The sequence below is a fragment of the Passer domesticus genome, chromosome 6, assembly GCF_036417665.1.
Source record: "Passer domesticus isolate bPasDom1 chromosome 6, bPasDom1.hap1, whole genome shotgun sequence".
NCBI lineage: Eukaryota > Metazoa > Chordata > Aves > Passeriformes > Passeridae > Passer > Passer domesticus.
Window position 1 is genome coordinate 12,000,078 of NC_087479.1, and position 15,425 is coordinate 12,015,502.

Sequence of the window (15,425 nt, forward strand, 5' to 3'; positions counted from 1 at the left end):
CATGATTAGGAGTACATATGGCTTATGTGATGCACAGACATATTATTTTTCATACATATACACACACATGCACATAAAATATTTTCTAGAACCAAGTAATGCAATTGCAGGGAATGCAAATTTAAAGTACACTTACAAACAATCTCTATATATGTAAATACATAGTAATGGCCTAATGAACTTTATATCTGCTGAAGAATAGTCCAACTCCTGTTTAAGTGCTGAAGAACCTTCCCTGCACTGAAAAGCATGATGACAATTTTCTGTGTCCAAGCAACAGCAAGAATGATGGAGAAATGCATATGTGTTTGCAATAAATAATGTTAATTGTTTTCACCCCCAAGCATCAATTCCATTATAAACTTGTGTACTATCCTGTCAAGAATAATAAAGTAGTAAACAAAGATAGCATGTATTTAAAAAAAAGTTTATTTTTTTCCTTAAAAATATTTATACATAGTTTCATTTTTTTACACAGTCATAAGAGTAAGTTTAAAAGTCAAGTCTAAGCATCAGAACTTCAAAAACACTAATGTATTGACTTCAAAATTAGGTTCAAGCTATCTGTCACACCTTTCCCTGGAACTCTCAGAAGGCATTTTAGAGTAAGTTGAGCTGATAATAGACTATCCATTTTCAGAAGCAGCAGTCCCACCTGCCCTGCGACCTTCCCCCTTCTAGTGCATAGAAGCTGTTTTGCCTTGAACTGCAGTATTACTTCTCTAACCCTCCAGTGATCAGGTCAGGGAGGAAAACCAGTTCAAAAAAGTGGGAAAAAACATCTCAGGAAAATGGAATAGATATTAACTGATCTGAATGAACATCATGATCTGTTAAATAGTGTGTCCTCAGCTTTTGGTGAGCACAAGAGGAAACAGTCTCCTCCTGACAGAGGAGGTTTAAATTAGATAACAGAAAAAACTTCTTCAACCAAAGGAGTGTCAGGCATTGGAACAGGCTGCCCAGGGAAGTGGTGGAATCACCATCATTGGAGGTATTTAAAAGATTTGCAGATGTGGCACTGTGGAACATGGTTTAGTGGTAAACTTGGCTGTACTGTGTTAAAGCTTGGACTCGATGATTTTAAAGGTCTTTTCCAACCTAAATGATTCTATGATTCTGTGATAAACCCTGGTCTAAGAAAGCTGCACTGAAAAGATTCATAAAAAGAGCAAAATTTTTCTTAAATTTAGGTGCTCACTCAAAGCAGAATGGGACTGGATGAGCACCAGAAGATTGACAGAAAAGGGTTAAAAATTTGTCTCCAGGGTTGAGGGAGAGAGCAGGACCACTTCTTTGCTCAACAGCTAACCACAAAATTATTTTAACTGCATTATGAAAGCATAAACGTAGAGGTCATAGAAGAAAAGACAACAGTCTCTCTCCTGCTTACAACACATCCCAACAGAATTTCACATTCCATACCCTGGCCTATTTCCTAAGCCTTTGACAGACTAACAGGAGAGAGACATCCTAAAAAGTAACTCTGCTTTTTATTGCCAGATCTTGATTTCTCCAGCCCAATCACAAGTTGCAAGGAGCGATGGCAAGACTGGGTGAAATATTGCACTCACACAAGCTTCTTTATGTGCAGACAAAGTGCGAATAATCCTTGAAGTATGATAGTTGTAGAAAAACACTTTGCCATCTGAACTTCCTGTCACCAAAAGTGTGCCATCTGGAGAAAATTCACAGCCCACTGCAAATCCTTCCACCTGTGAAAAACAATAACAGAGTAACTCTTGATGCTGATTAGAAAAGTTCATTGTGGTATACTGAAAATTAATATAGTATAAAACTTGTATGTCTTTAAATAAATATACACTAAAGATTTCTCCAGGTCTTTACTAAGACACAGCTATATCAAAAACTTTTTTTTAATCAAGACATTAAGCATTCATAAAGTCTTCTAATAACTATTTTATTCAGAGTGCATATGATTCAAAATAGACTGGCACATGGGAAAGCAAATGAAGCCAATTAATACCTATCACTGATTTATAATAAAACACTATTAGCAGACATATTTAAAAGTAGAGGTGCTTTTCTATCAATCTTCCTTTTAAACTTGGATACTGGGCTCCAGGTGGGGAAGGATACCTTGTGTCCTTCGTATCTTTTCTTTTTGTTGATTTGGTAGGGTCGCTGGGCAGAAAACAAAGCCATGTAGTTCCCGTTGGTCTGAGCAACAAACACTGACTCCTTTGGGTGCAGGGTCAGACTTGGGCAAGTGTAACGCTCCTGGAAATGATTTTAAAGGAATTTTTGTTGTATCAAACAGAAGATTAGTTCAAATGATTCATCTCTTGGCATACTTGAGACCCCATGAAGGACAAGTCATCTTCATATATATGTTATATAAAGATACTTAACTCACTACAAACCACATCAGAACAAATGCTAAATCAAACCTCTACCTTGTTCTCCTAGATACTGACCAAAATCCCCTCTCCATGTGAGCCATACTTTTACTGCAGAACAGCTGCAGAAAGGTAATTCCAGCCAGATGGCTCTCCATCATCCTCTTCCTGCCCAAGGACACCCAAAGTTTGTATGTGAATCTTCTTTTCCCATATCCCTTCCTCCACAGCCATACTGTGCTTTCCATGTTACTTTGTACAGTTCTCAAATCCTCCATCCTTCCAGTTCTGGCCAGACTGACAGGAACAGAAAACATCTGATTCAAACAGACACCTTTCCCCATCCCACTCTTATAAAAAAGAAGAAGAAAAAAATAAAGGATCATTATGACAGTGACATGGCTGCTGCTGGCTGCAAACTCATAAATATCTGCAGTAGTTGTAAGACTTGGCTTTACTGTACAGTTCCTATTTAAGACTGAATTAAGATTGCTTTCAAAGCTCTGCATAGTAACTCCCTCAGAAATCAACTGCTCTTACAAGGCTTCCACCAGGTCCAAACCTCTTCTAGTTTCAGGCTGACCTAAAGATTGCTGAGCTTTGATGCCATGAGAGCTTTGGCTGTAGGATCCATCTGCATGTGAAGAACACCAGGATGACAGTGACCACTGGACACCATGGGCTGTGTGGTAGAGCAGGAAGAACATCAGATTGGTTTTGTTTCATGATTTGGAAGTGAAGGACTGGGAAGGAAGTTCTGGGCACAGTGCAACTGTGTGTTTCTACAGAGAAACTGGGTCTGGAAGTATGGCACTAGAAAGCACAATACAATCTGCAGGAGCATGCTGCTGTCATGCTGGGTATGTTGTAGTAATGGGTTATTTTAGAGCTGTTAATCATTCATTTGTTAATGCAGACAAGCAATAGATCAAGTCCTGTTGGGATCTAATCTGTTTGGAGAACTGTGGGTTTCACTCCCACATCAAAGGTTTCAAAGGTGAAATTCAGAAAAGTGAAGCAGAGTTTGCAAAGTCATCACCACATTTTGTTTATTCACAGTGCAGAAAGGTAGGGGGGGAGGGGGGAAAAGTGCATTTCAGAGATGCTGTATTCATGTTTGTTTGCTGCTCCTTGATGCTGAACCTTTCTGGTCTGTATATATTCACAGTTATTTCTTTTTTCCTTTCCTATTGTCTATCCAAGGTATTGATAGATCCAGCATTGTACAGAGACACAATTCTGGAAATTAAACACTAAAAAATCCCATTAAATCATCAACTATGTGCTCTTGTCAGCAGAGTACTGCTCATTTCAGCCAAAAAGCATCTATATACAATCCAATCATATTATATTACATAGGATATTAGACTTGGGTTTTCAAAAAAGACCCAGAGAGTTGAAATTTTCTATTAACTGCCTTGGTAATCTCCTTTGAAGCTGTCAGCCTTTCTAGACAATTTAGTCCATGAAATGTCTTGCTTGGTTAGATGACTGAGAAATACTGCACCTGCACTGATAAATGCAAATTTTCCCTCTGTGATTATTCTGTATTAGGTATCTATATGCACATATCAGGTTGCTATTACTTTGTGAATATTAAACTCAATTTGTCAATAGCTCTCCTTGCAGCTGATGACAAATGCATGAAAAAGTGTGGGAAAAGAAACATTGCACTATAGCAGCTACTGCCATGCACCACTGGCAAACCACAATGACACTGCAGAGTCCTTGCCTAAATATAGCTTAGATGTCAATGAATTAGCACTGAAATGTAAATATTTTAAACACAAGGAGACCTCTCAGTCTTCAAGGTTATTTTTTAATAACAATTTAGTGTTAAGTATGAAAACAAAGAAAGTCATCAACTTACATGAAAGACATCTTATACATCACAAGACCTTATTGAAAATCAAATGCTTTTTTACTACACTGACAAGTATGAAATATTAAATCATGACCCAAACAACAGTAGTTGTTGATCTTACATGAAAAATCTGATTGGAGATCTTTGCAGCACTCTGGAAGTCCCACGCAACGATGGTGCGGTCAGCTGAGTCTCGGCTCACTGCATCCGTGCTGGTAAGAAATTCCCTTCCTTCAGGGAGGAAGAGTATATCCAAAGTCTGTTGTACTGCAGCTTTGTACACTCTCAAGACCTAGTGGACAAAATAGTTTGTTTTTTGACAGATTAGAACATGATAACCTATGTTTTCCCTCTTTGTATTTATAATAAATTCCATTAAATTACATATTATTTTTAAACATCAAAAGGTAACTCAATTTAAAATGTTGACATACTAGTGTTTTTCAATAGCCTGGTCAATGAATACAAAGAATCAATATACAGAAAAATTAAACTATGTTTTAAAAAGCATCAGTTTGTACAATTTATAAATTATATTTATATATATGTAAGAGTCTGTTGTAAATTACCAAGGAATTAGAGTAAGATCCAGAAAGAACTTCAGACAACACAATGTGAAGCTGGGTCTATACAAACTCCCTTCAATATTATGAACTCTTCTAGATTCCCTAGAAGAGACAAAAGAATCCTTGGCAGCAAGCTGTCCCACTCAATCAGCCAGGCTTTAAAGTGAAGGACTCAGGAAGTTTGGGGTGTCCAAAGTGGCAACACCAACCACATCACTGCAACCCACTGGGGACAAGCCACGCCAACCAGAGCAGCAACAAACATTCCTTAACTGTCTCCCAAGGTGAAAACCAGCAGAGCAACCACCTCAGGTGTCTGCCTACCAAGACACAGCCTGGGAGCAGCCAGGAGGAGCTGGAGCTGTGTGCCAGAAGTGAAAGGGACCTGAGGATCCTCATGGACAACAAGCTCAACACGAGAGAACGGCACGCAGCTGCAGCAAAGAAATCCAGCTGGGTGCTGGGGGACATCAACAAGGGCATCACTAGCAGAGATTGTCATTGTCCCACTCTTGCCAGCTCTTGTCAAGACACATCTGGGACACTGTGTACAGTTTCACCCACACCACAAAAGACATGGGGACAGGCTGAAGAGAGACCAGAGAAGGGCAGTGAAGATGCTCAAAAGACTGGGAAGCTGCTACATAAGGAAAGGCAGAGAGAACTGAGCTTGCTCAGCCTTGAGAAAAAAAAAGTGCAGGGAGACCAAGATCCAGTATTTAAAGGGTGGCTACAAAGATGATGGAAACTCCCTTCTAACAAAGAGTTATGTGGAAAAGAGGAGGGGTAATTGGTGCAAGTTTCACATGGGGAGAAAAAGTGGGTGAGATCCATACAGAAATTGGTATCAGCCACAGGATTCTGAATATTTTAAGTCTGTAAGCTGGATCTTAAAAAGTAAGATATTTTTAATTATTCTAAGGAACACATGAACAATTTGAATGTCCTTTCTTTCCATCTTTCTTCATGAAATTCTGTATCTCTGTTGTCTAATTTAAATTTTGCAAATCAATACTTTTGCTTTCTTTTTTCTCTGATTGCCTCCGGTGAAGAGAAACTTCAAGGCAAGTGGCCAGATCAAAGCAAACCATCTCTCTGAATATGGTGATCCTTGAAACTAGGACATGGGAAGACTCCTAGTTATTAATATCTGAATCTCTCTCTCTCTCTCTCCAAGATAGCTAAAAACATAGCTGCCTGCACTTCCAAAGTGTATTTAGAGGTTAGTCCTCCTTCTAATGTCACTAGAATACCAAGAGAGGGGAGAAAGTGCTTGAAGCATTATCCTGAAATGACTCCCAACTGTGTGAGGCATTTCAGTGCCTACCTGATATCCTTTATATACCTAGTGACTGCTGACTTCAGGGCCCAGACCATTTGCAGATTCTTTTTTTTTTTTTTTAATAACCACCAAACAAACAATTTTCAGGTGTCACAGTGAAATTATACCCGTTTTACACTTTCATCAATAAAAGAAAAATCATGTCTAGTCTAGTACCAAACACAGCATGAGAACTTCTTGATTTCTTGCCTCAAACTCCAAAATCTATGACTGTTGGGAAAATGTTCAGAAAGCTGATCCTGCTTTAGGGTGGATCTACTTGTGCATGTCCTGATGTCCCTTCCAGCTCTCCATCCTGTGATCTCAGCATGCAGAAGGATGGCAGCAGCAGCTGCTCCAGTTGCTTTTCACAGGTTTTGTGAAATACACAGTTTAAACACATCATGTTTGCATTTGGTGAAGAACCTTAGCCATGCAAGCACCCTACACAGCCTGTAATAACAGCAACAAGATGCAAACCTGCACACTCAAAAACTTGCACATTTCTCAGCAATCTGCCTGCTTTTTTAAGAGAGTGAATACACAAATGTGTTACTTGCTCTCATCAGATTTTACAGCCTCAGAATCTGCATAATCTACAAAGCAATTAAACTTTGTAAAGCCAAAAGGGATATTTCCATATTTATATCCTCCACTTTCTCTATGGAGAAATCACCATGCATATTTCTTCACAGAGTTATAAAAGGAAGTCTATAGTTCATTAGTAAAGTAGAAAATCAAGCTATTTTGTAGAAGCAAAAATGAAAAATAAAACCCCAAACTGAAAAAAAAAACCCACAAAATATAATAGCTGCCTGGAATGAGAAATGGAAAACCATACAGAAACCTGACAGCTGTAGGAACTGCAGGAGAAGAATGAAGTCAAATTGAGGGGAGTGGACACAAAAGGCAGAACCACCCTGAGAGACTGAGGAGGCAGCTACTTAGCAGCAGGCACCTGCTCAGAAGTGACAAGTCCAACCAGAGAGCCAGCAGGAGCAAGAGCACGGAGCAGCACAAGTGTAAAACCAGGGAGAAAGAGCCAGAAAAAAAGACCAGTTAGTGCTGGGAGATGAAGAACAACAAAATAGAGTAATAAATGACAACAAACTTCCAAATGGATATTCACGGCAGTGATTTTTAATATTTTCTTATTTTAAAGATGAAAATCACAGACATAATGTTTACATCTTCATCTAAAACAAGCCCCAAACTTGTGAAATGTGGGTACATATCCATGCATATGTTGTGTCCAGCATTGTAAAGGGTTCAGGTTTTGGACTTGCTTTTGACAGTTTTTGGAGCAACAGACATCTCTTGGTAAGGAAAAAGAAGATACTCTGAAGTTGGAAATGTGCAAATACTTTTAATGTTTGCTGAAAACCTGTTGGGCTCTTACAAAAACTGCCACTATCAATTTAAACATTTTCACAACTAATCATTAAACAATATTTGTTTCTCTGTTATGCAATAGAATATTTAATCAAATGACCTGTGTACCTTACCTTTGCAACAGGGAACTGCCTATCGAAATAAGCACAAAATACCTTTTTTTATATATGTTTGATACATACCTTTAAAAACTATGCTGTTTTATCTTCAAACCACACAGTAGTAACTGACTTAGGGAACAGTAAATTAACACTTTGAATAGCAGCTGGGAACTTGATATACATAGCATTTCAATTGCCCCATAAAGACAGCTTTCAAAAATAACTAATTGCAACATCCCTGCTCAGGAAAGTACTCATAATTAAACCTGCTTTGTTCTACCTTAGGCAATTAATTCATTACATGCCTGAGGAACTTGTCTGGGGAAAGCACCAGTTTGCCTACCCTGCTGGCTTTAGTTTGTTAATAACAACTTCTGCTCTTTTCCTACTTGCAGATTTATCACCTATCAGCACTGGAAAACCACAGCTCACTTATTCAATCTAAGAATTTTATGGACATAAAAGAATTCATTTCAAAGAAAGGCCTAATCATTTCTAGTGTCAACACAACCCAACATAACAACATTCTTCAATAAGGCAGGAGCTCATGGCTGCAGGAATTCAAAAAGAAAGGTAATTTAAGCAAATTAAATCAGTTTCAAACAGATTCTTATGGTTCTGGTGATTTGAAAAGCAAGCTGTGATGCTGAATTCAAGGCATATATTTCAGATGGGTGTCCTATAATACTTTTCTCCATTAAGCACATACCATGCAGACCCTGGTATTCTGTCAAGAAATCTCAAAGCCTCCACATGAGCAATTCAGAAGCTGCCATTTGTCCCAAGTCTGTGCTGTTCACTTGTATGCTGTGTGCAATGCACTTTACAAAAAGCACCTCAAATTTTAAGCTAGTGATGAGAAAGAAATGTGCTTTTGTATTCATTACCCTGGGCCATCAGGAGAGGAGGTCTCACAACAAATCTAACAGGACTACAGGCAATATGGCTGGTCATCAGAAAAACCCCTTATCAGTGAGATCCATAGCTTCCAACCTGTAAAATCTGGCATATTTTTCTTTCATTTCTTGTCCTTTCTTTTTAGACTGTGTGATTTGGCATGGACCTGCCTCTTCTGACATGCTGGGTAATTAGTTCAATGGGAGACTGATTAAATTTCCTCTGTGAAAGAGTACTACACCATAAACAGTAACAAAAAGTACATTTTAACTTAAAGAAAAGCTTACTCTTTCATAAAACAGAAGGGGTTTTTATCTCTTGTAGTGCAAACCATTTGTGTCAATCTATTGTATTTCTCTTCATGCAGTTAAAAACCCCTATTTTTCTTTACTATTTAATTTTTTCCCATTTGTAACTGCTCTGTTTTGAGAGATAAAGCTCACATTATCAAGGGATCTTGAGAATAATTAAAAGGAAAAAATGACTTTTTAAGATGAAGAAGTGATTAACCTTAATCTGATATTGATCTCTAAGATTTCAGATATGAACAATGTATACTGGAGTTTTTAAAGTCAATTTTAGATCACTTGAAATGGCACTAGAATCTTGTGATGGAAATCATCAACCATTTATAAGAAAAAAATTATCTTCCCATCAGATTTTTTTATTTAAAATTATCTCCCCATCTCAAATAGGATAAGAAGCAAAGGAAAGATACGAATGGCTTTTCTGTGAGGAACTCAAAGAAAGTTTTTTAGTACAAAACCAAGGAATTCTTAGTACAGAAATGAGATGACTGAGGGGAATCTGAAAGAATTGGAAAAAAGTCTGAGCAGCATGGAGAAGGTGAGTGGTTTCCTCCATTATAAGACTTCAGACAGCAAATGAGCAGAAGGCAGCTTCAAAACACACAGAACAAGATGCTTAATCAAACACTACATATTTAAACTGAGTTCCTTGCTAAAGGAAGTTGCAGATGTAAAAAGATCAAGAAAAAACAATTCCACAGTGTGAAAAGTCAAAGTGGTGCAAGAAAGACCAAGAGGCAGGAAGCCCCCAAACTCTAATTTAGAGGCCCAGGTGACCATTGCTAGGAATCGTGATAAAGACGTTAGCTGTGCTTTTCTATTCTTGTTCTTCAAAAGTGTGTTGGTCACTGCTGGGGGTGTAAAACATGCCTAGAAATGGACTGAAACTGGAACAGCCATTCCCTGACAGCCTCTCACATGAGCACTCCCACTCCAAAAGAAGGAATGCTTTGTTCCTGGCTCGTTTCAGTCCCTCTGGGAGCACAGGAGCGATGGTCCACACACAGGTGTAGGATTTTCATCTGCAATGTCACCGTAAGAGGCTTCCAAATAAACACAGCAGACTGCTCACCTCTGCACAGACACAGAACACACACACAGTGTCTTCACACTCAGAAAGGACCCCCGAATGTTAGCAATTAAAATCACATGCCATTATACAAGTGCAACTATACCCCCACCATATTTCTCTGAACATTTGTCCATGGATTCAAGAAGGATTTCTTTGAGAAGAATAACTTGAGTTTTCTAAAGCACTGCATAAATCATCTTATTTTAATTACCTTGTTCTTCCTAATACTACCAGTACGTGACAATGTATTTATTGGCTGTTTCTATAGAAACCAGAAGTGCAAGCAGCTCCACCAGTTTCTACAGCCTTTTTTTCACATTTATATGCTATCCAGAGACAAATTCATTAGGGTCTCCTAAATACATGCTATTTAAAATGACTGCATCTCATCTGAAAGAAATTGCAATAAAATGTTTCCAAGGAAACAAATGCGGTGCATTTGCACCTATTAATTTTTTTAACTGTGCTTTAACATCTTGTGCTTATTTCTTTATAAACTCAAGTTGGAGAAATAGCTCACCAACATAAAAAGCATCTCTTCAATTTTTTTCTTTTTAAGCCTAAAGTTGTAGATGATAGTTGCAATTTTGTAGCTAAGTACTGTTCAGAGTAATAAACAAAGATGGAGAAAGGGAAAAAAACCTGTTATTGCTCTGCCTTGAACTCTGCTGTTAATAAAAATTTTACAGTCCATTTCAAGACTTATTTTAAAAGCTTGAAATAGGAGCTTCCATCATTTTTGCTAGTTAATTTGTTCTATATCTTATAAGATCTCAATTTTTTAAATGGGAAATTCTGTGTAAATCTTCAAATCTTTGTTTTTCTTAAATTGAATTTGTACTAATCTTTTTTCAAAATTTCCACAACAAAATTTTGTTATTAATCCAAAATGGTTGAATCTTTCTATTTCTTTATATTCTTTCAATTTCTAGTAAGTTATTGCTATTTTTCCATAATATTCTATTGCCTTTTTTTTATTGATTGGACGCTTGCACAAGACAAACATGTAACAAACATTTTCCAAAAATTAAATAACAAATTTTGTCTCCATTTAGTGCCATGCCTGAAGCACTTCATTAAATTCCTCCAAGCCAGTTTCCTTTTTTGAGACATCCCTTTTAGCCAATTTTCTCATTATACAGTGCCTATGTTAATTCCTGCCTTCCCCAGCTTCCCTTATTCCTCTATCCAGGTCCAACATCAAAAAGTGACATCAAGTAAACTTCACACAATCAACTTTCCCTTAAATAATATGATATTTTTAAATGTCTTTCATTTCTATATCTGCAACTAATCTTTTCTTCAAAGTCTGTTCTGTGGCTGTCCAGTCATATTTTACTGGGTCTCCTCTACCTGATGCCCTTGCTCTCTTTGCCTCCTTGTTTAACATAATCAGTGGATTTGCATTTATGGATGTCTAAGAGCTTCAAATAATGCTTTAGGATCAGAGCCACAGCTGTGTCACCTTCCACTTATTCCCTCTTCAGATTACTGTGTGGTGCTTCACCAGGACTTGCTGTTCTGGCAGTGATCACAAATAGCTCTTGCCAAAGCTCCAACAAACCCAACTAGCTCGTGACACTGGACACGTGAACATCAACAGACAAGAGATCAAAGACAGACTATACCCAACAGCTGAGTGAATTATTCCTCTAGTTTTAATAAAGTCCAAAAAATGTTGTTAGTGATCTCCACTCGCAAAGTCCCTCACATTTCTGCATGGACACAGTAAGGAACCAGTTCCTGAATGCTTACAAAACATTAAGTTGCATCAAGGCAGAATATAAATAAAAGGTAAAATATGCAAATCTCAAAAATAATTAAATGGCTACATTTAGAAACTTTAATGAGTACATTCAGATGTAAGCTTTGAGTGCTGTACATCCTTTCACCAGAATTAACAGCACCCCTGCTCTACGCTATGCAAACCTTGCTGACACATGTAAACACATTGTTCAATGCAGTTTGACCATCCACCATATAATGAACTTCAGCTCCTTTAAAAGTGTTACCAGTTTTAGACAGCTACAGTGCTAGTCCTTCTCTGATAGCACATCTGTGTAAACTTAGAAACCCAAATTAAAAAACAAAAAAAAATGTCTGTAGTCATAGTTACTTTAATGAATACAATAAGGTCCTTCTTGCTGGGTTAAAGGACACAAGGCTCAACATTTTCTTCTCTTTGGTATTTCAAGGAATACTAAAATTTCAGGTGGAATAAGTGTTTGGAATATATACTGTATCCTGTCTGAAAAGGTAACGTGGATCAGCCAAAATGAAGGGTGACTGTGCTGGCTTCTGCTGAACATCTTACAAAATTCTTCCACAGCTCAGAGAAAGGAAACACTTCTAAAATACATAACTACTTTAAGGTCTTGGGGTTATTGCACATTTCTTTTTGCAGGGTTTTATGGGGTTTAACTAGGTTCAGCTCCAAGGTCCAAAGATCCCATGGGGGCTGTTCAATATGATGCTCCTTCCTTGGTCGACACTACAGATTGTTTTATTTTTTAAAACACAGCAGCTCACTTCCAGGTTTTCAGGTCTTTTCATAAAATCTCTATAAACATTCTCCAAATTTTTCATAAATTTAATCAATCTGTTAGAAAATAATATAAAATATCCAGAATAATCTCTTTACCTGAGAGACAAAACTGGGTTTAACAAAAACAGAAAGAAATACCACTATAATAAACCTCCACAGGCTATTCAGCTGCCTCTTTTATTTCTTTTAAGGCTTTGATTACTTGTGTCTCTAATTTTGAGATGCCTGTATATTTACATTTCACTGAGAGGTTAACAAGCTGTCCCATCCATTCATTTCCTGAAGTATATTGTTTAGCTCTATCTTAAAGATTTAACCTCCCTTATTGTTCTTTCATTCTTTGTCTTGCTTAATACCCAATGCTACATTCGAAATTATTTTGCTTATTTGCTCAACAGAACAGGGATAGCAATAAATATCTTTCAACATTACCCTTTTTTTTTCTTTTTTTTTTTTTTTTTTTAAATAGCTGCCTCTCTGATTAATGGCCTACTGCACATTTCTGTCATGGTTTAAACCCAACCAGCACCTAAGGACCACGCAGCCACTCACTCACTTCCCCTGTACCGTGAGTGAACTGTCAAACTGAATTGAAAAGATTCATTTACACACGTCAGCAAGGTTTGCATTGTGTAAAGCAGGGATGCTATTAGCTCCCCTAATATTTTTCAGTGTTTTAGTAGCTTTTAGTAGCTGAGAGGCTGCCTCAAACCAACTTGATACATTTTCTCAGGGACTTGCAAATCCAATTTTTGTACCGCATTCAAATCATGAATAAATATTAGTAATTAATGCTCATAAATTCATGGTCCTGGTCAGAAGTACTAATTTTTAAAAATACCAATATGAGCTATTCTATGTAATTTTCCATCAGCGAAAGCATCAATGTGGCACACTGCCATAAAGCAGCTCATTTAAACCACTGCATGTATGTGTAATGGGACAACATTTTTGCAATTTCTCATTCTCTCTTTCTCTCTCTGTTATGCTCTGAATTTCCAGGAAAAATCACCTTATTTCCTGATAAAGTTATCATTTTGCCTCACAGTTAACTTTAAGTTGTGCAAGAGGATAGCTTGTAAAAACACAGGAGTACATCCTAAAGAATGACCCCTGAAATTGAATTACCAGCACACTGAAATTGAGTTTTCAATGTCCGATGAATAACAAGATTCAGATGCCTGATCTAGGGTGTTCTCTCTATTGATAAAATATGCTGCAAAGCCTGAAAAGGCTATCAGGAGTATGATGATAGGGACAAAAAGAATCATTAGTTCACCCACACATCATTCCAAACTGAATGACAGATTAACACACTTGAAAGAACAAGCAAAACAGGAAAATCTTGTAATGAATTAGGATGAAAGGACTTGAAAGATAGAAAGGTTGTTTGTGTCAAAATTGAAACAAAAGTGGCATGAGGCCTCAGACATCTATTTCAGTTAAGAGAAAATGGTACTTATTAGAACAGGAAAAATTTCAAAATATTGGCTAGGACACTCTCCAGTTTTAACCATGGCTATAACTGTGTAAGATGGAAAAGATATGTGAATAAAGATAACAATATAAATTGAAAGCAGGAATACCTGAAGAAGCCATTGAAATCCCCCAAAACTAGGAAGTGGCAGACATGACATACTGATGACACTGATAATTCATGCCTAACCAACATTTTGTTCTACACCTGAGAGTTTGAAATGTAACTACAATATTTTGCAGTAATGATGCACAGGTGAGACCTCAGACAACCTCCACCTCAGTCTGTTCCTTGTTACTGCCTCGTGTAAACTGGGTGCTACCCCTCTCTTACTTGCCTTGCAGCTACACTCTCCATTGGTGAAGGACATGCTTCTTCTCTCCTGCCAGTTTTCAGGAACTTTCACTGAGAAGACTTTCCAAGACAGCCAAACAGAAAACTCCAGTCCACAGAGATGCACTTATTTCTGTAGGAGGCACCTTCTGCAGAACATCAGGATGAGGTGGCTGGCAATATTTGGCAATCACAGCCTGGGATGCCTGTGGTGCTTTGCTGGCTCTGTCCAGGTTAAGCATCACATGCTCCTCTTCACAAGGAAATGCTTTCTGAATCTACCTTTATGCAGGTCTGATCTTTAATCAGGTTTGCCAGAAATATCAACTGACAGTTCAGCTGTGGTTAAACTGAGGCACCTTCAGAATACAAAACCTTAAAGGAAGGAGCTGCTTTAAGAGACAAACACATTTATTGTCATCATTGCTTGGAATACAGTACTGTTTGATACCCTGTCTGGTGCCAAGGGAAAGCACTACTGAAGCTCTGATGATTCACAAGGAGGGGGAAAGGGCCAAGAACAGAATTTTTCAAGCCATTTGTCTTGGTGACACTATAACACTGTTCAAAGATAAAACTACTGCAGATTGGCAGAGATACTGACAACAGAGGAGTAGCAGACTCAGGAGACAACTCAGAACTAATCTATCTAGCACAAGCACTAACATCTGTTCTCTAGTCCCTTAGCTCTACTTGAGTCAATGCCAATTTTGTATAGTCTTCAGATCTTGTCATAAAAATCACTGGTATCAGAATTGCTGAAAAAAAAAAGTTTTACTCAAGCATAAGTATTGGATTGTAAATATCAACTGTAAACTAATCTTCTATTTCCTTGAAGGCACAGAAGTGTCTTCTCCATTATCAGTATTTGAGATTGTGTCCTACCACCTGTGAAAAATTTCTAACCTATTCCTCCAGAACCGTACGCAACATGAGCATCACCCAGACGGGCACATTTTTGCAACATGTGACTACAGCCATTTGTTACTGTAGAACAGAATCAGTTATTATTTTCCATCTGAAAAGACTGGGCACTCTAGACACACACAAGCTGGAGGCATTACCAATTTTAATATGACCATGCTTCATCATTCACAATTGATTTCAAATCTAGAGAAAAATCATCTTCACAGATTCTCATAGATAGAGAAAATGTCTGAAAGAATGTTTTGTCACCTACACCTGCCAT

General features: G+C 37.7%; 1 protein-coding gene across 3 annotated transcripts in view; it reads right to left on the reverse strand.

Moving 5' to 3' along the window:
- Positions 1 to 413: 413 nt before the first annotated feature.
- Positions 414 to 15,425, reverse strand: part of WDR25 (WD repeat domain 25) — a 58,933-nt gene continuing 43,921 nt past the window's right edge. For 2 of the 3 annotated variants that reach the window (XM_064423366.1, XM_064423364.1), the window contains exons 5-7: positions 4,346 to 4,516; positions 2,101 to 2,241; positions 414 to 1,715 (exon numbers count right to left, since the gene is read on the reverse strand). In XM_064423366.1, the coding sequence (XP_064279436.1) occupies positions 1,494 to 1,715; positions 2,101 to 2,241; positions 4,346 to 4,516 (534 nt within the window). In that variant the 3' untranslated portion in view covers positions 414 to 1,493. Of the gene's footprint in view, positions 1,716 to 2,100; positions 2,242 to 2,439; positions 3,043 to 4,345; positions 4,517 to 15,425 lie in introns of those variants that run through there. The other variant, XM_064423367.1, reaches the window with a different exon arrangement.